Raw genomic sequence first — 24,815 nt, forward strand, 5'->3', positions numbered from 1 at the left:
TGATCTCTCCAAGACCTTAAACATGAATAGGTGTTGGACTTTGTCAAATGCTTTTTCGGCATCTAAGGAGATGATCATGTGGTTTTTCTCCTTCAGTTTGTTTATGTAGTGCATTACATTGATGGATTTCTGTATGTTGAACCACCCTTGCATGCTTGGGATGAAGCCTATTTGGTCATGGTGGATGATATCTTTGTTATGTTCTTGGATTTGGTTTGCAAGTATTTTATTGAGTATTTTTGCATCAATGTTCATAAGAGAGATAGGACTGAAGTTCTCTTTTTTTGTTGGATCTTTGTGAGGTTTAGGTATCAAAGTGACTGTGGCTTCATATAATGAGTTTGGTAGGGTTCCTTCTGTTTCTATTTTGTGGAATAGCTTGAGGAGAATTGGAGTTAGCACTTCTTTGAAGGTCATGTAGAATTCTGCGCTGAAGCCATCTGGTCCAGGGCTTTTTTGGAGGGGAGACTGTTAATGACTGCTTCAATTTCCTTGGGAGATATAGGGCTATTCAGTCTTTCTACCTGATCTTGACTTAGTTTTGGTAGATGGAATCTTTCAAGAAAATTATCCATTTCATTTAGATTTTCGAATTTTGTGGCATATAGGCTTTTGTAGTATGACCTAATAATTGTTTTGATTTCCTCAGTGTCTGTGGTTATGTCCCCATTTTCATTTTTGATTTTGCTGATTTAGATAGTTTCTCTCTGCTTTTTAGTTAGTTTGGCTAAGGGTTTGTCTATCTTGTTGATTTTCTCAAAGAACCAGCTTTTTGTTTCATTGATTCTTTGGATAGTTTTATTTGTTTCTAATTGATTGATTTCAGCCCTTAGTTTGCTTATTTCCAGCCATCTGCTACTCTTGGGTGTATCTGCTTCTTTTTTTCTAGGTTTTTCAGTTGGGCCATTAAGTTGGTTGTATGTGATGTTAGGAATTTCTTCTTGCAGGCACTTAGTGCTATAAATTTTCCTCTGAGCATTGCTTTCAATGTGTCCCATTAATTTGGGTATGTTGTGCCTTCCTTTTCATTGAATTCTAGGAAGTCTTTAATTTCTTTCTTTATTTCTTCCTTAACCCAGCTGTCATTGAGTAGTAAGTTGTTCAGTTTCCATGTGCGTGTCCGCTTTTTGTTGTTTCTGTTGTTGTTGATGTTTAGCTTTAGTCCATGGTGGTCAGATAGTATACAAGGGATTATTTCAATCCTTTTGTATCTGTTGAGGCTTGATTTGTGACCCACTATATGGTCTATTTTGGAGAAGGTTTCATGCGGTGCTGAAAAGAAGGTATACTCTTTTGAGTTTGGGTGAAACGATCTGTAGACGTCTAGTAGGTCCATTTGATTTAGGGATTCTGTGAGTGCTTTTATTTCCCTATTTGGTGTCTGTCTAGTTGATCTGTCCCTTGGTGAGAGTGGAGTGTTGAAGTCTCCCACTATTAAGGTATTAGGATCAATGTATGATTTAAGCTTTAATAGTGTTTCATTTATGAATGTCGGTGCTCTTGTATTTGGGGCAGAGATATTCAAGATTGTGATGTCCTCTTGGTGGATTTTTTCTTTGATGAGAATATAGTGGCCCTCCTTATCTTTTTTGATTAACTTGGGTTGAAAGTCTATTTTATTAGATATTAGGATGGCTATTCCAGCTTGTTTTCTGGAACCATTTGCTTGAAAAACAGTTTTCCAGCCTTTTACTCTGAGGTAGTGTTTATCTTTGTTGCATAGGTGTGTTTCTTGGATTCAACAGAATGTTGGATCCTGTTTCCGTAATCATTCTGTTAGCCTGTGTCTTTTTATTGGTGAGTTGAGTCCATTGATATTGATAGATAATAGTGACCAATGCATGTTAGTTCCTTTTGTAATGGAGTCGGTGATCTAATCCTGTTTCATTGCTTGTTTTCTTTTCATTTTTGTTGGGATATTATCTGTATACCCTGTTTTTTTGGGTGAATTTGTTTTCATTGGATTGGAGTTTTCCTTCTAGTATCTTCTGTAGGGTTGGTTTGCTGTGTAGATATTGCGTAAATTTAGTTTTGTCATGGAATATTTTGTTTTCTCTATCTGTGTTGATTGAAAGCTTTGCAGGGTATAGTAGTCTGGGCTGACATTTGTGTTCTCTTAGAGTCTCCATGATACTTGCCCAGGCCCTTCTGGCTTTCATAGTTTCTGATGAGAAGTCCGGTGTGATTCTGATAGGTCTACCTTCATATGTTACTTGGCCTTTTTCCCTTGCTGCTTTTAATATCTTTTCTCTGTTCTGTAGATTTAGTGTTTTGACTATGGTGTGACGTGATGTGTTTCTTTTATGGTCTAGTCTATTTGGAGTTCTGTAGGCCTCTTGTATATTTATGGACATCTCTTTCTTTAAGTTGGGCAAATTTTCTTCTATGATTTTCTAGAAAACATTTTCTGGACCTTGGAGCCTGGAGTCTTCTTTTTCATGATTTCCTATTATTCTTAGATTTTGTCTTTTCATAGCATCCTTGATTTCTTGGATATTTTGTGATTGGAACTTTTCTGATTTTACTTTTTCTTTGAGAGAAGTATCCATTTCTGCAAGTGTGTCTTCAGCTCCAGAGATTCTCTCTTCCATCTCTTGTATTCTGTTGGTGATGCTTATTTTGTGGTTCGTGATCTTTTCTCCAAGTTCTCCAGCTCAAGGGTTTTCTCATTTTGTGTTTTCTTTATTGATTCTAATTCTGTTTTCATGCCTTGCACCATTTCTTTCATGTGTTTGAATTTGGATTCCTGTCTCTCCACGATGGCCTCTATTTCTTTTTTTATTTCCTTTTTATATGCCACTAAGTTTTCCTCTACTTGTGTATCTATTTGTTTGGCTATGTTTGCCTGTGTTTCTTTAAGGATATTGTCTATTTCTTCTTTCTTTACCTCCAATTGACTGGCCAGATCTTTGAAAGATTTGTTCATTTCCTCCTTATGAGCCTCAAATAATTGGGCAAACATGGCTTTAAAATCATTTTCCTGTGTTTCTGCTGAATTGGAGTGTCCATGGATTTTGGGGTTTGCTGTTGAAGTCATGATGTTCTGATTTATGTTGGAAGTGTTCTTTTGCCTACCCCTAGCCATTGGCTTATCTAAAACCTTCCCTGTTTGTTTTTGGATTCTGCAGATCAGACTGGTACTGTCTCTCTTTGGCGTCTGGAGAGTTCCTCAGGAAGCTGAGAACTCTCAGCATGTGCTGAGGACTAGCTGTACCTGTGGGAGGAAAGTACACAGGCGCAAACGGGGCAAATGCAAGCGTGTGTGTGTGTCTGTGTGTTTGTGTGTGTGTGTGTAAGTGTGCATGGACTTGTGTCTCGAGGGATAGAGTAATGGCTAATGTTGAACTCTTGAGTGTGTGGGAGGGGCTCTGCACTGTATATGTCGCAGGCGCTAGTGATGATCACAGTGCAATTTCTGGCATTACCTGCCTTAACTCCTCAATTAGACCCACAGAGCAGGAACTTCATTGTCCCTAGTGCCCCTCTGTTTCCCAAAGTGGGTATGTGGGTGGGAGGGGGTTCAATGCCTGGCTTCTGTTTTAGAAGGACCCAGGATCTGGGGATCTGCAGATTCTCAAGGGTGCACTCACTTACAGGCGGGTCACTTGGCAGAGATCATGGTATCCAGGCTCTCTGCTCTCTGGTTTGGCCCTGGTTAGTCTTAAACTGGAGGGCTATTGTGCCCCACCAGGTCAGTGCTGCCCTGCCAGCTCAGTGCTGCTCCGCCGCCAAGTAACTGGAGACTGGGTCACTAGTCCCAATGCTTTCTGGGAAGTCCTGGGGTCTCTTCATTGTGCTCTCCAAGCTTGGGAGGCCCAGCGCCTGGTGTGTCCAGGTTGTATGATATTTCTGCCTGGTTTTGGTGAGTATATAGTGTATTCTTTGTCACTGTGGGATTGGGCGGGCTGTACCATCAGTGATGGCAATCCTGCGGAGCTAGTATGGCTTGTAGCAGATTCGCGCCCTGGGAGGATGGTGCAGCAGCCACGTGAATCTGGGTCTCCGGGACATGTACTGCTGGCTTTTGCCTGCTGCTAAAGGGCTTGGGGCTCCGCCTCAGCGGCTGTATACCCTAGGCAGTTAGGTCTGTGCTGATAAAGATGAGTCTGCTGTGCTGCTGTGCCAAGGAGGAAGGAGGTTTGGGGGAAGGGAGTACCACAAGATCAAAGGATCGTTTCTCTCCTTCCCCAAACAAGTCCCCGGGTGGCCCAAGACCAAAGTTTTCACCTCCTGCGATGTTCCCTGTTGTTTAGAAAGCCTCACCGTGGTTTTCCTGGGTTAGAGGTCCTTCCATTCACCAACTCAGAAGTTCAGGTATTCCACCGCTCAGAAACTGTGTGTGCTAGTTGCCATCTTGGCTTGTGTTTACTTTCTTGTATATGTGTATATGCCACAGGTGTGCCTGGTGCCCAAAGATGCCAGAAAGGATCTTATGACCTAAAGCTACACATGGTACCAAGGCCTCATTGTTTGCACTGAGAACTAATGCTAGTTTTTAATCAAAGGGGTCATTGTGCCTAGATGCCTGAGCATCTCCCCATCCCTCAAACAGACACTTTAACACTGGGAGTACATACAAACAAACTTGTTACAATTTTCCAGTACATATGAAATTGAATCATTACAAAATAAAATGACATGAAACTCTTACCAACACTCCCAGTGATTTCCATAACCCACTGCTTCCATGAACAGAAACATGATAAGCACCTATGCATTCAATAGTCATAGGACACAGACAAGTGACAATTTATCCACACAATGTGCCACAAGAAAACAATTGGTAGATGCAGTTTAAATTCTGAGAGTTTAGTAGCCATTCCGTGAGGTAACTCAGTTGTCAGGAGCTTATTTACAATAGCTTTACATGTCACAGGAAAAGTCAAGTCCTAAGACTTCTAGATTCCTGATTTTGATTTTAAAAGTCACTGAGAAAAATGGACTGACTATACTCTTCGCTCTGACTCTATGGTTTTAGATTTAGATGGAAAAACTATCAAATTTTGCTGACCATATATTTTGCCATTGAGGAGATTAATAAGGACTCACAACTCCTTCCCAATGTAAGCATGGGTTTCCATGTCTACAATGCCTTTAATTCTAACATAAGAACCTTGGAGGGCCCTCTGATGTTGTTGTCTGGAAAGAGTGATTATATCCCTAACTACAAATGCAAAATGCAACACAAAACTCTGGGAATCATTTCGGGAACAAGACCAGAATTTTCTGCTGCTATTGGAACACTTTTGGAGCTCTACAAAGTCCCACAAGTAAGTTGGAAAAGTAGTTATGTTCACAATCACATAGGAAATCTGACCAACAGGAAATATGCAAGTGCTTTATGTTTAGTGTAAGCTGATTTAAAAAACCGGTCAATGAATTACCTTGATAAGGCTATGATTAACAGTGAAAAGAATGTGGTGAAAAAATGAGCAATATGTTCTGAGAATTTCAAAGCAGTATTCATGATTCTATCTCCAAAGGCTGGCAAGGTGCACTGTGGATACTCAGGCTGTAATTGTTACAAGTCAAACTCTAAAACACAGATATATAACTACCCAATCTAGCATATAAACATCTCATAATTAATAGAGTGGTCAATATATGACAGAAAACAGAAAGTACAGAACATGTAACTTGGAACATGTAATTTGGAACAATCCTCAAGACCATCACCAGTGAAAATATTCTAAAGAATTTTCATGATCTCCTTCAGGATAGTAGATCTCAGAAGAAAAGTCTTAGAAAATAGTGACTTAGATATAGTCCCACTACTGAATATTGCCAGCCTATACTGAAGCAAAGCATCCATTAGAAGGCATTAGTACAAACAGAGAAAGCATTGGGTGAATGTAAGGGCCAGGAATAATTAAGACAACAAAATTCACAATGTAACTCTGATTGTTATCACTCACTTAAACAAATCATATGTGAAGAATAAACCCATTTCCTCTCTCAGGGTGATGACCCCAAATACCTAGAAGAGCAGAATCTCCACTCTTTTTCTTTGCTTCTTCAGGTCACATACGGACCTTTTGATACCAAGCTAAATGACAAAGTTACATTCCCATCTCTTTACCAGATGTCTCCCAAATACAGCAGTCTAGTCCATGGGGTGATCTCTTTATTGCTATACTTTGGCTGGAATTGGGTGGGGCTTTTTGTGGTTGATGAGCTGAAAGGAAAAGAGTTCCTCTCTCATCTGAAAGCAGAGATGGCATCAGAAGATATATGTGTGGCTTTTACACAAAAATTCCCAGCTTATTGGAAGGAAGGTTTAAAATATGTTGTTGGTTTAGTGGACTTGACCCAACATACACAAGTTAATGTACAGGTATTCTATGGTGATATAGATGACTTGATATTCTGCATTGATAATAAATTCTTTATAGCTGGAGGGAAGGTGTGGATCATGGCTAAGCAACACTTCATATATTTAGAGTCTATAGCAAATGAGAATTATTTGATAAACGTTTTCAGAGGAAGCATCTCCTTTTCAAAGAAGAGAGCAATCCCTGGTTTCAAGCACTTTCTTGAGAATCTTACACCTTCCCTGTACCCAGGAGATTTTTACTTCTATAAATTCTGGATTGACAGGTTTTTTTGTTCACCTCCTGCTTTTCCATGTAAATATCTTAAACCCTGCCCAGCAAATATTTCCCTAAGGATTAAGCACAAAAAAATTGAGATGATGACCATTTCTGAGCCCAGCTATTCCATATGGAATGCAGTGTATGCACTGGCCCATGCCTTCCATAAAATGCTATTGAGCAAAACTGAAATGGGATCTAAAGAAGACAGAAACATGGACTGGCTGCTACCATGGCAGGTAAGCCTCATTCGTATGCAACGGAAGCTCACGATCTAACATTATTAGTAAGTAATTTACTGTTTTTAAGATAATAAAATTTTTTCATCTTCTAATTAAAAGTATAAGTTAAAATGGAAAAGGGTTCTGTCACCGTGTATGTGTGTATGTCTGTAATTATCTTACATGATTTTGGGACTGAAAGCACTGATTTGAAGACAGTAAATTTGAATGTCGTTTAACAAATGTTTTCCTAGTGTGAGATGGAATTCTGTAATATGTACATATAATAATGTAAAAATAAAGCAAGGGCAATAATCAAAATGAATGTGCTTTCATTGGATATGTTGAGTGCCATTAGATATTAGAAAAAGTAACACACTGAAAGCTGCTATTTCACATAAAAAAGTTATTTATTTTCATAACATGAGACCATACGAAGAATCTTGTGTGGAAAACAAATCACCTGCACTAGAGTCATAAGTAACTGAAAAGTAATTGCAAATTATTTATCCGTAGTTGCATAAAATGAAGGTTAAACCAAACTGTGCTTCCATTCTTAAATGTTCATGCACAAACAGTGGTAATAAACCGAAGCTTTATCTCCAAGCATTAGTATACATATGATCCTTGATGATCACCTTCAAATAGTGTATCAAGAAGACTGTTGTACAAGTCAATTTCACTTTAAATTCTATCAAAGATAGATAAACAAAAATAAATTCTGAATGTATAGTGTACTATGTAATGTTGAGTATGATGGAAAACAATAATATTTCACATAGACATTGACACGATTTGTTAACATACCAGAGATGTGATCTTAAGTCAGTTAGTACACCCCTTGTAGAGAGAGCATAGTACCTAAGCCACCGTTATTTATAACACAAGTTGGAATTAGTTAATGCAACATTGAATATCAGAAGTTGAAGTATATCAACCCATTTTATTTATGAGATATGTAATTAAATCATGGTTAAAAGATGACTCAGCAGTTATAAGCATGTGCTGTTCATACCGGACTTTCGTTGTTAGCAGTTATAAGCATGTACTGTTCATACCCTTCAGCTCCAAGGAATCTGACACGCTCTTCTGCTCCCTGTGGCATCAAGCATGCACTTTGTGTACATACAGAGTTGTAGGCAATAAATAAAAATAACACAAATCTGGGGGCCTGAGATGGCTTTGTTTAGACGTACTTCTTGCTCTTGAGAAGACCTACGCTCTGTTCCTGGTATCGAGAGAAAAGCTTACAAATCTCTGTAACTCCAATTCTGGGGAACCCAGCACCTTCTAGCCTTCAGAGGCACCAGGCACATTTGTAGTGCATATTGTACCACATAGTGTTCATATCAAAGCTGAAAGTCAACTGTTGTGACCAAAAGAGGAATGAAGGAAGGCAGTGTGTCTCTTTTCCATTTCCTGAGCTATAACTGACATATTTTTTTTATTGTTTAATATACATTTTAGATGAATCTGGAGCTTTGTATAAACTCCTACTAATATTATCCCATGAAGGAAATCTGTATACCTATTTAACTAATTGAAAAACACTCATATTCATTGTGTGGCACAAAAAAAAATGGGCATATCTTAGTACATATGAACCCACTAAATTATGTTTACATTTTACTCAAAATTTTCTCTACAAAAGTTTGCATTTTCTAATTAGAAATATTGTGCTGGTGCTGGGGAAAGACACAGGTCATTGCTCCCCTAAGAGTATGCTCCACATTTTCCATACCTTAGACAACATTTCTACTTGTGTTTAGTTACTCTTGCCTTTCTTTCATGGGGAGAACTGTTCATTTTACTAAAACAAGGTGGGGGGCACCAAAACAAACTAAGCCTCTTAAAAAACAAAGCTGTGTTAGAGAAGGAGAGAATGGATTTCTCTTAAAGATCATCAACTAGTAATTTGTATGGGCCACTCACATCAAGTGATGTCTCTCTTCAGCTGCATCCATTTCTGAGGAAAATTCATGTGACAAATGCTGCTGGAGATGAAATCAGCTTTGATGAGAACAAGAAAATTATGGAAACATATGATATACAAAATTTTGTGGAACATACGAAGCATATTTCATTACTAGTTAAAGTGGGAGAGTTTGTCTTTAAGAGTCCACAAGATCAAGGCTTTTTCATCAATGAAGTTCTCATTAAATGGCCAAGCAACTTCAATCAGGTCTGGAATTGTTCAATAATTAATATGCAGAGAAATATTTATAAAGAGTTATTAAAATTGATGGTGTGATGTCTCTTTGAGATTTTAAAATAATTGGTTTTTTTTTTAGTTTATTTTCTTTATATCCTGAGATGTTCCCTCCCTCACCTCCAGCTTCCCCCACCCCTTCTTTGCCCCTCTCTTTCTCCCTATATCTCCAGAAAAGGGGATCTCCACTCCCCCCATATCAACCATCTCTAGTACATCAAGTCACATCAGGACTGAGCACATCATCATTTACTGAGGCCAACCAAGGCAACCCTTCTAGGGGGAAGTGGTCCAAAAGCAAGCTATCAAGTCCAGGTTAGAAACAGGGCCCCCAACTACACTTTCTGGGTGAATACCAAACTACTCATTGTCCATATGTGTGCAGAAGGCTTAGGTCCACACCATGTATGCTCCTTAGTTGATGATTCAGTTTCTGTAAGCCTCCATGGATCTAAGTTAGTTGTCTCTGTTCATCTTCTTGGAGGTTTCCTGTCCCTTCCAGGTGGAGCCTCCCAGACAACTGTCCTGTAAGGTTCTCTACTGTGTGGTGGGTCTCAGGTTGGGCCAATTACTGGTTGGACTTTGCTTCAATCTTCGTTCCCTCTTTATTCCTGCACTTCATGAAGGCAGGGTAATTTTTGGATCAAAGGTTTTGTTGATGGGTTGTTTTCCCCTCCCCTCACTATGCCTGCCTGGCTAGGAAGTTGTCACATCAGGCTTCATGTCTCCCTCTGTTAGGGGTCTCAGCTAGAGCACACCCATATCCTCCCAGGAGCCTGCACTGTAACTGGCCTCCATCTTAACAAAGAGATGAGTCCCTTTGTGTTCCCTTCTTGTTCCCAGCCCTAGAACCTTCCACCACATTGTCCTTACACTTGATCCCCACCCATTTTTTTCTATCACACTTACATCTCTTGCCAGTTCCCCCTCTTCATCCATGTCTGCTGTCTAATCTATTTCCCCTTCTTAGTGACATTCCAGTGACATCCCTCCCTTGTACCCTCTTTCTTACTTAGCTTCTTTGCGTCTGTGGATTGTGGTATGTTTATCCAGTATTATAGGACTAATATCTGCTAATAAGCCAGTATATTCCATGTGTCTCTTTCTGCTCTGGGTTACCTCACTCTGGATTATTTTCTCTAGTTCCCACCATTTGCCTGCAAATTTAATGATTTCCTTGTTTTTAATAGCTGGGTAAAGTTCCATTGTGTAAATGTAGCATAATTTCTTTAACTATTCTTTTGTTCAGGGGTATCTAAGTTGTTTCCAGTTTCTGGTTATTAAAAATATAGCCACTATGAACATAGCTGAGCAAATGTCCTTGTTGTATGGTAGAGAATCTTTTGGATAAATGTACAGGAATATCAGGGTCTTGAGGAAGAACTATTCCTAGTTTTCTGAGAAAAATGCCAGCTTGATTTCCAGAGAGACTGTTTAAGTTTCCAATACCATCAGCAACACAGGAGGGTTTCCCTTTCTCCACATCTTTGCCTGCATGTGTTATCACATGAGTTTTTGATCTTAGCCATTCTGACTGGAGTAATCTTAAAGTCATTTTGATTTGCAATTATCTGATGGGTAAAGACATTGAGCATTTCTTAAGTGCTTCTTAGCTTTTTGTGAATTCTCAGTTTACCTTTGTACTTCATGTTTTAATTGGATTATTTGATTTCCTAATGTTTGATTTCTTAAGTTCTTTGTGTATTTTGGATATCAGCCCTCTCTGTGATGTAGGGTTGGTGAAGATCTTTTCCCAATCTGTAAGCTGCCATTTTCTTCTATAGACAGCGTTCTTTGATTTACAGAAACTTACAGTTTCATGAGATCCCATTTATTAATTGTTGATCTCAGAGCCTGTTCTATTGTCATTCTATTGTCTTCTATGCTAATGAGTTCCAGACTTTTCCTCCATTTTATCTTCTAATAGATTTAGAGTCTCTGGTTTTACTTCAAGTTCTTTGATCCACTTGGACTTGAGTATGTGTGGGATGATACATACAGGTGTATTTGCATTTTCTACATGTAGACATATAGTTCGACCTTAAATTTGGTTCTACTGATCAACCAATCTGTTTCTGTGCCAATACCATGCAGGTATTATTTCTGTTGCTATGTAGTATAGCTTGAATCAGGAATGTTGATACTGCCATAAGTTTTTATTGTACAGAATTATTTTGGTTATCCTGGGTCTTTTATTTTTCCATATGAAGTTAATGGTTGAACTTTCAAGGTCTGTAAAGAACTGTGTTGGAATTTAATGGAAATTGCATTGAATCTGTGGATGGCTTTTGGCAAGATGGCCATTTGTAGGATGTTAATTCTAACAATCTATGATGATGGGAGTTCTTTCCATCTTCTAAAATCTTCAGTTTATTATTTCAAAGACTCGAAGTTCTTGTCATACAGGTCTTTCACTTGCTTGGGTGGAGTTACACCAAGATATTTTATAGTATTTGTGGCTATTATGAAGTGTGTTTTTTTACCTAATTTGTTTCTCAGCCTTATTGTTGCTTGTGTACAGAAAGTCTACTGAATTTTTTGAGTTAATTTTGTATCCAAACACTTCACTGAAATTGTTTAGCAGCTGTAGGATTTCACTGGTAGAATCTTGGGGGTGAGTTATCATCTGCAAATAATGATACTTTCAGTTCTTCTCTTCCTGCTTGTATCCCTTTGATTTCCTTTGTTTTATTGCTTTGGGTAGAAACTCAAGCACTGTATTGAGGAGTTATGGTACAATTGGCAGCCTTGTCTTGTCCCTAATTTTAGCAGGAATGCTTGAAGTTTTTGTCCATTTAGCTTGATGTTGGCTATTGGCTTGCTGTATGTTGCCTTTATTGTGTTTAGTATGTGTCTTGCCTCCCTGATTGTATGATGACTCTATGAAAATTTAAAATGATTCTTATAGTCTATATTCTTAGCTCTATTGTGATTGTGAGCTTGTGTGTGACTGAACACATGTACTTGTTAGGGCCACACTCCCTTTTATTTTTAAACTGGTTATCTCTCTGAAACCTATGCTTATTGTTTTTGCCATATTCAGTGGAAATCATTTCTTTGACTTTCTCTTATCTTCATGACCACAAAATTTCTATTACAGTTATATTTTCTACACTCAACTTTTCTTTCTATCCCTTCAGCATGATCAGTTCAGGTATTCATGTTCATGTGACAAGAATGTCAAACACTAAATCATCTCTTCAGTCCAATTTGATTATTTTCAGAAATAAACCAGTATTTCAGAATTATGTATATGTACACATATAAACATACATACAAACAAACTCATAATGTAAACTGCTTCAGGCAGATAGAATTAGATGAACTGATTTTCAATGTGTGTTCATTCGTGCTGCAGTCAATGAATGAGTGTTCATGGTTTTATAGATGTGTAGGTGTATGGGTTTCTATGTGTACACACACATACATACAAATGTATGTACATATTCACATATTTTTAATATAGCATGCATGATCATGCTCAAGCATTCTTTCATTAACACAATTCATACTCAAGTATATCAATAATTTTACAAGTTTGTGAATTAGCATGAACAGGAAATAAACTATGGATTTTGATACAACACATTTCTGTAACAAATGTATATGAGCTGCCAGATATGTGTACCAGGAAGTAAACTCATATTTCTCTGCAAAAAAAAAAGTATGGGCTCTTAACTGCTGAGCCAGTTATCCACAAATATATTCCTGTTAATATATTAAAATTTATGAGATAGAAAATGAATCCAAATAAAGGCAAAAAAGAGGTCTAAGAATAGATAGAAATGTTTGTTCCTGTCCCACACAATTTTTAACATATAACAAACTAAAGTTGTGCTAGTTTAGTAGTTAATGTGATTAACTATTGTGCAACTGGTGAAAATCCTATGTAACAATATCACTAATGTTTAAAAAGAAGAAACTATTCCTAGCATTGGGAATTAAGGGTAAAAGTCAGAGTAATAGATCATATTTTACCAATGGCCAAACCATCTTTCATGAGAAAACTAAACTTCCTTTTGCAGGTGAATCAGAGTGCATGGGTATTACTAAATGACTGAAAATGTAAAGGTAGAAATAGTTGAGGAAAGAGGGACTGGGTTTCTGTCTGATAATCCAACTGTTCCTGAATTCATGTGAAAAATGAGTTCTGGCTTGCTGCCTCACAAGGGAGAATACATGGACATTGTACAGATTTCACAAAGGCTAGGAAGAAGTGAGTCACACATTAGCCACCATAAAAGGATTTGAACATTTAGCATTGGGAAGTGTGCTAACTTCAAATCTCCATTCTAACCCCCATATTAAACCCTCTGAGTTCCTCATAAACACAAAGAATTTCCATAGGATATGTGCATTTAAGCTATTTAGCCTAAATTATTTTAAATTAATGTACAATATTATGACCAGTTTTTCTCTGTTTCCCTCAGACTCCTCAATCTGTATGTTCACAGAGCTGTGGTCCAGGATTCTGGAAAGTTCCACAAGAAGAAAGACCTATTTGCTGTTTTTCTTGTGTATTTTGTCCAGAGCAGCACATTTCCAACCAGACAGGTATAAAAATAATATATTTCCTCAAACTTCTTGGAAATGTAGAATGGGAAAGCTAAGAAGTGACCATGGTATCATAATGTAGTTCTCTTCTCTATGTCTCTTTCACTCATCGCTGAATCCATAAGTAACCACTACTGATTCCACGCAATGCACACATTGTGTGAGGTTTGAGTGGCAGTTCTCTTGCTGTTGTGTCAAAATTAACCTACCTAAAAATCCTTTCTTTTGGTTCATGGAATGGCCATCTCAACTCTTGCAGTGATCCATGCTATAGGCTACCTATTGAATGTGAGATATACAGTTGTCCAAGATCGAATTATATTTCTGTAATAAACAAATGTAATGATTGGTGCCTAAAAGTAACTCCAGAAAAAGTAGATGTGTAGTTGTTTTCTCAATGTACAAGAAATTGAACTGCATTTAAAACACTAATAGTTGACATTTCCAGTATCAACAATAGCAGAAAAAGCCAATCTGTATAAATGAAAGTATGGCTGCCTGTTTAAGGTTGTGGTCAAATATGTGATAACATATACATGTAACATCACATGAAATGAGGAAATAGTATTTATGAATACAAAGACACACACACAAAGACACAAATACAACATTTAATGAGAAAGAGTCCATGAATTTGAGAGACAATAAATATAATGTGGGTCCAGGATAAGGTCTAGAAAGAAGGACAAGAGATATAGTGAGGCAATTATTTTACTTTAAAAATGAATTTTTTTTCAATCTGATAAAGCCTTTTATTAATGCAGTTATCTCCACATACATAGAAGAACACATACTTCAGCAAGACCCTATGGATAAGCAATGTGGTTAATCCTTTTCATGGAGTTGTCTTTGAAAATAGAAGAAAAAGTCAAGCTCTAGAGAAACCCTATGAATGTAGTCAGTATGGTAAATTTTTGCACTTCATGCTACCGTTATAGAAGAGTAAAAGTTTGGTGTGTGAGCAACTTCTTAAAGCCTTTGCATATCACAGTAGTCTTTAAGAACCTGAAAGAACTCATTCTCAAGAAAATCTGTTAGGATAAAAGATTTGTTAAGGTCTTTGACCAACTAACTTGCATTCAATTACAGGAGATTATTTGGGAGGAAAATTGTAACAAGTGTCAACAATGTATTCATGCATTATGACATTCCATCCTTCTTTTGTTTCCAATTAAAAGTCGATATGGAAAAAAGGCCTAGGAAATTAAACCATAAGGTAGCCTTAGATTTCTCAGTTCTCTTCAATTACATGAAATAAATTATCCAGCTAGGTAGAGTTTTAAAGAAATTTCTCGAAACAAACAAAAACAAATAGGTAGGAAACATTTTTAACATTGTTAAATATCCTTGAGCATCCAGGACTGCATCTTTAGACTACCCTAAAATCTCATATCACCTGAGAAAAATCATCATTAAGGAAATGAATGAAAACAAATTTTTTGTGATGCCAACATCTGTATGAGTAAGGAACCCATGTAGAGCAGCTGCTTTGAAAATAAGTCTGATTCCCTGCATTCTGCAGGAGGTTTGGTATCCTAGCTGTAGTCTGCTCCTTCCTCCCCTCCCAATCCAATTCTTTCTCCCACATTTCCTCCTATGCCCCTCTCCAAGTCCACTGATAAGAGAGGTCCTCCTCTCCTTCCATCTGACCCTAGCTTATCAGGTCTCGTCAGAACTGGTTGCATTGTCCTCCTCTGTGACCTGGCAAGGCAGATGCCCCATCCAGGGGAGGTGGTCAGATGAGAGACAATCCCTGTTACCCTTACTAGGGTACACACTTGGATACTGAGCTGCCATGGGCTACATCTGAGCAGGCATTGTAGTTATATTCATGAATGGTCCTTGGGTGGGGTACCAGTCTCAGAAAATACCCCTGTGCCCTGATATTTTGGTTCTGTTTCTATCCTTGTGGAGTTCCTGTCCTCTCCAGGCCTTAGTATCTCCCCTTTCTTTCCTAAGATTTCCTGCAACTCTGCCCAAAGTTTGGTTATGAGTCTCAGTATCTGCTTTGATACAATGTTAGGTAGAGTCTTTCAGAGGCCCTCCATGGTAGGCTCCTGCCCTGTAAGGGACATTATCAAAGTTGAAGCCCTTTTTTTATTTGAAGTGATTCTGCTCTTTACTTTCAAAGCATCTCGTTAATTTAAAATATGTCCTTCATATGCTTTGTTTGTGTGTCAAGAAACAAGTAAGAGGATTATTTTTATAAAAAATAAGAAGTCAGAGAAATAAGCATTATTATAATGATGAGAATCTATTATTATTTATTATACTCAAAAAGCCAACCCTTAGGTAATTTTATATGAAACAGAACTTTTTATCTTTTATTAAAAACAATAAAATGTTGAAAGATTAATTAAAAATTCTTTATATTCTACAATCTAATGCTACCGTGGGATAAATTTCTTGCAGTGTGCTATATGACTTCAAGTACTATGTTGAAGAGATAAGGAGAGAGTGGGCATCCTTGCCTTGTACCTGATTTCAGTGGGATTGGTTTAAGTTTCTGTCCATTTAGTTTGGTGTTGGCTGTAGCCTTGATGAATACTGTCTCTACTATGTTTAGGTATGTGCCTTGTATTCCTGATATCTCCAAGACTTTAAACATGATCGGGTGTTGAATTTTGTCAAAAAGTTTTAGGCATCTAAGGAGATGATATAGGTTGTTGTTATGTTTTTCTTTCAGTGTGTTTCTATGATGCATTTCATTGGTGGATTTCCGTAGATTGAAGCATCAGTATATGCCTGGAATGAAGCCTACTTAGTGGTAGCAGATGATACCTTTAATGAGTTCTTGGATTCTGTTTGCGAGTATTTTTTTTTGAATATTTTTGCATCAATGTTCTTTAGGGAAATTGGTCTGAAGTTCTCTTTCTTTGTTGGCTATTTGTGCAGGTTAGGTATCAAGATGACTGTGGTCTCATAGAATGAGGTTGATAATGTTCCTTCTGTTTCTATTTTGTGGAATGGTATGCAGAGTTGTGAAGTTAGCAGTTCTTTGAAGGTCTGGTAGAACTCTTCACTGAAACCATCTGGCCCTGGGTTTTTTAGGAAGGGTATTTTTGATGACTGCTTCTATTTTCTTAAAGGAGATAGGCCTATTTACTTTATTTACATGATCTTTATTTCACTTTGGTAAGTAGTATCTATCAAGAAAATTGTCCATTCCATATAGATTTAAAATTTTTGTGACATATAGGCTTTTGAAGTACAACTTAAAGATTCTTTGATTTCCTTGGTATCTCTTCTTATGTCCCCCTTTTCATTTTGTCATTTGGATAGTGATTTTCTGCCTTTTAGTTATTTTATCTAAGGGTTTGTCTATGTTGTCGATATTCTCAAAGAACCAGCTCTTGGTTTTGTTGACTCTTTAAAATGTTTTGGTTTAGTATATTGATTTCAGCACTGAGTTTGGTTATTTCCAGCCATCTACTCCTCTTGGGTGTGTTTACATCTTTTTTTTATTCTAGGTCTTTCAGTGGTGTTATTAGATTGCTTGTATGAGGCATCTCAAATTTCCATAGCACTGAGTGCTATGAACTGTCTTCTAAGCACTGCTTTCATTGTGTACCATAAATGTGGGCATGTTGTGCCTTCACTTTCATTGAATTGTAGGAAATCTTTAATTACTTTCTTTATTTCTTCCCTGACACCTGTTGTTGAGTAGAGAGTTGTTTGGGTTCCATGTGTGTATACGTGTTTTGCTATTTCTGTCATAATTGAGATAGAGCTTTAAAACATGGTTGTGTCATTGGATTCAGGGGATTATTTCAGATTCTTGTATCCATGGAGATTTGCTTTGTGCCTGACTATATGGTCAATTTTGGATAAGTTTCCATGGAGTGCTAAGAATAATTTATACTCTTTCATGTCTGGGTGAAAAGTTCTGTAGACATCTATTAGGTCTATTTGCCTCATGACCTGTGTAAGCTTCATTAATTTATGACTCGATTTACCTTCCGTCTCAATGATCTGTCCCTTAGTGAGAGTGGGGTTTTGAAATCTCCCTCTATTAATATGTTGGGACTGATGTGTGATTTAAGGTTTAAGAATGTTTCTTTTACAAGTGCAGGTGCCCTTGTATTTGAGGCATAGTTGTTCAAGATATTGATGTCCTCACCGTGAATTTTTCTTTGATGAGGATGAAGTGTCCTTCCTCATCTCTTGATTAATTTTGGTTGGAAGTCTCTTTTATTAGATATTAGGAGGGTACTGCCACTTTCTCCTTGGGTCCATTTGATGAGATAACCATTTCTAGCCCTTTACTCTAAGGAAGTGTCTATCTTTGTGGCTTATATGTGTTTCTTGTAGGCAGCAGAATGCTGGATACTGTTTCTGTAAGCGCACTGTTAGGATGTGTCTTTTTGTTGGTTGGATTGTTGAGTACATTGATTTTGTTAGATATTATTGACCAATGAATGTCAGTTACTTGTACTGTGGAGTTGATGTGGATAGTGTGTTTGTGTGCTTTTTTCTTTTGATTTTTTTTTTGTTGTGATCTTATCTATAACCTATGTTTCTTGGGTTTAGTTGATTTCATTTGGTTGGAGTTTTCCTGCTAGCAGCTTCATTATGTCATGGGTGCTGCATAGATATTGTTTAAACTTAGTTTTATCGTGGAATATCTTGTTTTCTTCATCTATTTTGAATGTACTGTTTACTGGGTATAATAGTCTGGGTTGGTATCTGCGGTCTCTTTATGTCTGCATGACATCCTCCCAAGGCCTTTGGCTCTCATAATCTCTATTGAGAATTATGTTTGATTCTGATAGGTCTGCCTTTATATGTTACTTGATCTTTTTCCCTTGCTGCTTTTAATATCTTTTCTTCATTGTGTAGATTTAGTGTTTTGATTATTGTGAGAATTTTCTTTTCTGGTCTGGTCTATTTGGTGTTCTGTATGCCTCCTATATGTTTCTGGGCAGCTCTTTCTTCAGTTTGGAGAATTTTTCTTTTATGATTTTATTGAAAATATATTCTGGATCTTGTATCCTGGAATCATCTTTTTAGTCTATTCTTATTATTCTTAGGTTTCATCATTTCATAGAGTCCTTGATTTCTTCGATGTTTTGCATTGTTATTTTTTCTTTCCGGGATGTATCAGTTTCTTCAATTGTATCTTCAAGGCATGAGATTCTCTCTCTCACTTGTGTATTGTTGGTGATGCTTATCTTTGTGGTGCTTGATCCCTTCTCTAAATACTCATTTTCCATGGATTTCTTGGTTTGTGTTTTCTTTATTGATTCTAATTCCATTTTTAGGTCTTGAATAACTTTATTAATTTTCTTCACTTGTTTGGTTGTGTTTTCCTCTCTATGATGGCCTCTCTTTGTATGATTGTATTTGCCTGAACTTATTGGAGAGATTTTTTTCTTTTCCTCTTTATATGCCTATACCTACTGCATAAATACAAACATACGGTCATTTTCCTATGTTTTACTTGCATTAGAATAGCTATTGGTGTTCTTTATTTGGGGGGAGGGGTTCTAGTGGAGCAATGATGTCACGTTTTTTTGTTGACTATGTTCTTATGCTGGACTTTAGGCATCTGGCTGTCTGTAGCCTTAGCTGTTTCTTCCTGGGACACAGACCAAAGACTGGATCCACCTGTCTTTGGAGTCTAGAGTAGTGTTCAGGGGATGAAAAATGTGCAGTGGCTAAAAAATGGGTGGTGTTATTTAGATGCCAGTGTCTTGAAGGGCTGTGAGTGGGCACACAAACAGGTGGTGGGCTGGTGAATTGAAGATCAGTGGGTGTGCATGCACTGGAGCCCTGAAGTACAGGGTGCAGGTACTGGTGCTGGTCATGAGCATGGTGCAGGTGTAGGTGCTCCAAAGAGCTCCAGGCACAGGTGGCATCTGTAGGGCTCCTTAAAAGAAAGCTGGGCTGAGGCTTACAGACCGTGCCCAAAACTGTGCTCCTTGTACTCTGATTCCTCTGACATCTGCCATCTCAGATCCAAGATACATGTTATTCTATTATTCACCTGGTTTCCACAGTGTGAGCAGGAGGGATACAAAGTCTTCGTGCTAGAGCAGGAGTCCTTGGATCTGGGAGTCCAAACTCAATATAGTATGTGGAAGGGCAGGTGTCCCAATATTTGCTACTCCTGGATCTGTGAGATGGCCACAAAGGGCCTGAATATGATCGACTCCAATTCCTGAATGTCCTGTCCAGAAAAGGAAGCACCAAACATGATGCTCTGAATCTAGCCACTTGTCCACTCACTGGTCTCAGACTGAGATCATCTGCCCCTCATATGTGGTGCACACTGGTCTCCACCATCTTGGATTCTCCTTTTGTTGATCTTTCATCCTTCCTTTCTTTCATGGTGGAAGCCTTTTTATGAGCTTTTCAATTTCCTCATGGGTCTGTTTAGGTCTATTTGGTTGTTGAATTATTGTTGAATTCATGTTTGAATCATGATTGTTTCAGTATATCTATAACTTATCCATTTCATGTGCATTTTTAAGCTGACTGGAATACAGTATTTTTTTAATGTTTCCTTTGAATATTCTGAATTTCTTTGGTTTCTCTATTAATCTTTTTCTGTTATTTCTGATTCTGTAAGTCCTCTATTTCTTTCTTTGATTTACTTGAAACAAGGATCTGTTAATTTTGTTTATCTTCAGAAAGAGGCAGCTCTTCCTTTGGTTAATTCTGTGTATTATTTTCTTTGTTTCTATTTCATTGATTTCTATTACAAACTTTTTATTTCTGTTTAAATATATTATTTAATTTGTTTATGTAATAGTGCAGCATCTGCTCACACCTCTCCTCCCAGTCTTTCCTTCTAACCTTGCCGCCCAACCCATGTGCCATTCCTCCCTTTATTTATGAAAAAAAAGGAAGCCTCCAATGGATATCAACCAGCCTTGGCATATAAAGTTGCAATAAGATTATACACAGTTTCTGCTATTGAGGTTACACAAGGCAGTATAATTATTGGAAAGGGATCCAATGGCAGGCAAAAAAGATAGAGATTGCCTTGGTCTTGCTGTAAGGTGTCCCCCATGAAGACCAAGTAGAACAACTGTTACATATTTGCAGAGAGCCCAGATCTGTTTCATGCATGCTTTCTTGCTAGTAGTTCATTACTATGAGATTGTATCAGGAGCCTTTCTGTGGGTCCACCCTCAGCAGGGAAAGGAGAGTTGGAGGGTCTTTACGTATAGGTTGCTCCACAGAGCAGATGAGGGGACTATGAGGGAAGGGAGTGAGTTAGTTAGAGTAGTCAGGGGAATCTCACTGCCAACTCTAAAATTCAGGACTTTCTGTGGCTCTAACTTACTATCAACAAGGCTCTTGTTTATTTATACAAGTTTCACAGCACAGTCTAATGATTATACAAGTGATACAGAGTGAGTGTTTAATTTTTTTCATCACATACCCAGGGTTACAAATTCAGTTACATTTAAAAAATACAAACAGAACAAATTTAATTATTATTATTACCCCTATAACTCTAAATTAAGGAATCTAAAGAATGCCTCCTTCAAGAAAACACATTTAATATATGAAAGCCTGCTTTTAGGCTGGCAGTGTTTTCAGTATGACCACAGTCCATATAAAAAGATAATACTTGAACTGATATTTTTATGAATAGCAAATACTAATAAATAACTCCCTTTATTATATGTATCATCATCTATGCTATGAAGTAGCATTATTTTAGTCAATCTATCATATTAACTGAATTTTATTCCATCAGGAGTGTACTATCTATGGCCTCTTATCTTTAAACTACATTTTCAGGGAGCTCTAAGCCTAAAATAAAAGGATGTCTTAAATCTATAATCGAATATCCTGGCCTGCTGTGGTTTGCATATTGTCTCTGCTAAACCTGAAATATACTGTTTACAAGCAGATACCCCAAGAAAATTCCTGAAATATTGGCCTCATCTTTCTATCTGCTTATCTGTGCTTAATGATCTCCATGGCATAAAGGTTTCCAAACTGTAGAAAGGTATAGTTAAGTATAGGATTTCCATAAAAAGAGTAAAACATAACTTTTCTGTAGAAAACAAAACAAAACAAAACAAAAAAACAGAAAATGAATCCGTGCAGAAAGTCGCCAGTAATGCAACATACAGAAAAAAAAGAGATAGAAAAACAGTGATTATAACATTCTGCTCAGCTTTGCTGGAATTTCGTCAAGCAGCTGAGGTGGCTTCATCAGCCTCACCATTCCAGCGAATAGGGCTCTGAATTTCCCCCTATCTGATTTAATGATTAGCATGTATAAACCTATTGTGTGACATGTAGGGCATTTTTATTCTTCAAAATATGACTAGAACAACAAGAATGAAGATTAGAACAATTCCCAAGATTAGTCTGAAATTAATGATGAAAGACAAAGGGTCCTGTCCTGAGTCAAAGGATGTCAAAACTATAGATACTTATGGGCAACTTCCACAGCAGTTGATCTGACCCTATAGATGCAATTGTTGATGCAACTGTTGTGTATTTACTACCAAATCAGAATTGATCCATAGGTCATGGAGGTGGTATCTAACTTATTCCATGTTCCTTGAGAAAAATTATATAAATGTGGGGTAAAAAATATCCACTGAAACTGTGAGAAACAAGAAAAATGAGAAGAGCCCATGATGGTGGAAACAAGAAAATATATTTTTGTTCAAAATACAATGTATATATGTAGTTAGAAACTCAACGTATTAAAAAAAAACATTTGAAGGATTACTTGACAGTTTTACTTCATCTGAATATGAGTAATATAGATTTCAATGCCCTAGAGAAACAGTGATAAATTGTTAAGCAGAAAGATTATTATTAAGTAAACAAGATAAACAGTAGAAATGGAAATTATAGAGTTCATGATCTTGGCAGTATCAGGAAGCAGAATATGCAAGGCTTCATTGGAAAGCACTCTCATGAATTAAATGTGCAATGGCTAAATAATTGCATTAGCTGAAATGTTGATTCACTTCTTTCCAACAGATCAGCAGGAGTGCATATCTTGCTCAAGTCAACAGTACCCAGACCCTGGGAGAATCCAGTGCCTGCCCAAGACAGTGACCTTCTTGTCCTTTGAGGATCCTCTGGGCATGGCCTTGGCCTGCACAGCCCTGTTCTGCTCTGTTAGCACAACTGCAGTTTTGGGGATCTTTCTCAAACACCGAGAATCACCCATTGTTAAGGCCAATAACAGAACTCTCAGCTACATTCTGCTCATCTCCATCCTCTTCTGCTTCCTCTGCTCCTTTCTCTTCATTGGACGCCCAAACACAGTCTCTTGCATACTGCAACAAATAACATTTGCACTTGTCTTCACCTTGGCTATTTCCACTGTTTTGGCAAAAACTCTAACTGTAATTCTAGCCTTTAGAGTCATGAAACCTGGGAGAACAATGAGAAGATTGTTTGTCTCAGGTGTGTATAATGCTGTTATCCCCATCTGTGTCCTGATTCAACTTATTCTCTCTGGAGTCTGGCTGGGAACTTCACCTCCCTATATTGACACACATGTACACTCTGAACATGCTCATGTCATCATTTTATGCAACAAGGGTTCAGTTACTGCTTTCTACTGTGTGTTGGCTTACTTGGGGACCCTAGCTCTAGGGAGCTTCACTATGGCATTTCTGGTGAGGAACCTGCCTGACACATTCAATGAGGCTAAGTTCCTGACATTCAGCATGCTGGTGTTTTGCAGTGTCTGGGTCACCTTCATCCCTGTCTACCAGAGCACCAAGGGCAAAGCCATGGTAGCTGTGGAGGTTTTCTCCATCTTGGCCTCCAGTGCAGGGCTGTTGGGATGCATCTTTTTCCCAAAGTGCTACATTATTCTCTTAAGACCTGATAAAAACTCTTTGAGATGTATTAAAAACAAAAAATAGCAAATAAAAATTGATATACTAGTTTTCTAATAAACTCCATTAGTATACAGAAATTAAATTATTTAACCACTTTTAAGTAACTTTTTCTGAAATGTATTTTTAAACAAAAATAAGAGTCCCTCACTTTGTAGAACAATCACAGACATTCTATTTCAGAAAAGAAGCTGCTGCTAAAATCACATTTTAGTAAGTTATGCACATTAATTATTAATTTGTAGAAACTATGCATACTCAAAATGCAATTACATGATAGTAATTGAGATAAATAGTACATGAACTAATTACTTGTTCTCTTTTTTTTAGGGAGTATAGCAGGGCTTTGTGTGGTATTTGGGATTCTTTTATAGAACAGACAAGAAAATCATTCTCTAGAAAGAGGAGGGCTTTTAAACAGGTTGAGACATTCCACATATCAGTGTAGAAAATTTTCTAAAAGTAAAAATTACATCTACTACCTGATTATGCTCTCTTTTCCTAGACATATGTAAAAATGTCTCAATATCCCACTCTAGAAATATGCTCTTAGTCACCTTCATTGCTATTCTATTCAGAATAGATGGGAAATAGAAACTCATAAATATCTTTAACATAATAAATGGATAATAAAAATATCATACACATAATAGATGTAAGTAGAAAAATTATAATTAAGGTAACCCATATCCAGAAGACAAATATATCTCATTCTCTACTCTGGGGAATCTAACTCCAAATGCTCAGATGTGTGTATTCACCATGGAATAACTGTAGAAACAAGAAAACATGGTGGGCAAGCAGTACAATGGCAGGGAAAAGGTCATCTGATTGGAATAATGTGTGGGAGTTATTCTAAATATGAAGGTGGATAAATATAAAATAAGGAAGTGAATGAAATAACAGTAAATATTTATAAGAGTTTTAAGCAATCATACTGTGAATCATCTATATAAAATCCTTACAATGCATGCATGAATATAAACATAATGCAACCTAAATATATTTAATAATGCACACAGTTAAGTATGCTCCGCCACTGACCAAACAAGCTTTTCTTGGCAACAACAATTGTGACTGAAATCCACAACCAATCATAAGGCAAAATTCTGGAGTACTGTCACACCTGATACATCTACAAAACAATTCTCATATCTAAGGCTCAGAGATCATGCAGAACAGGTAGTAAAAGAAAATATATAAGGCATAGCATCAGAGTATGTTCTGGTAGTGTGTCTCCTAATAATACCAGAAGCTACATCCCTAAGAATTACCAAGATGAAAAATAAAGAAAAAAAAAACCTTACCAATATACCTGCATAACCTTGAACTGAAAATTGGAAAATGCTAATAGACATTCGAATTTTCTCCAGAAACAAACCATTGGCCTCAATCCTATGCAAAAATC

General features: G+C 37.3%; 1 protein-coding gene across 1 annotated transcript in view; it reads left to right on the forward strand.

The window, feature by feature from the left end:
• LOC110543309 (vomeronasal type-2 receptor 26-like) overlaps nt 1-23,468 on the forward strand; it is a 31,069-nt gene extending 7,601 nt beyond the window's left edge. Inside the window, exons 2-6 of the mRNA XM_060376237.1 lie at nt 4,979-5,270; nt 6,020-6,829; nt 8,766-8,993; nt 13,451-13,574; nt 22,536-23,468. Of these exons, the coding sequence (XP_060232220.1) occupies nt 4,979-5,270; nt 6,020-6,829; nt 8,766-8,993; nt 13,451-13,574; nt 22,536-23,434 (2,353 nt within the window). The 3' untranslated portion in view covers nt 23,435-23,468. The remainder of the gene's footprint in view (nt 1-4,978; nt 5,271-6,019; nt 6,830-8,765; nt 8,994-13,450; nt 13,575-22,535) is intronic.
• Nucleotides 23,469-24,815: the final 1,347 nt, after the last annotated feature.

Source organism: Meriones unguiculatus, assembly GCF_030254825.1.
Source record: "Meriones unguiculatus strain TT.TT164.6M chromosome 13 unlocalized genomic scaffold, Bangor_MerUng_6.1 Chr13_unordered_Scaffold_34, whole genome shotgun sequence".
Taxonomy (NCBI): Eukaryota; Metazoa; Chordata; class Mammalia; order Rodentia; family Muridae; genus Meriones; species Meriones unguiculatus.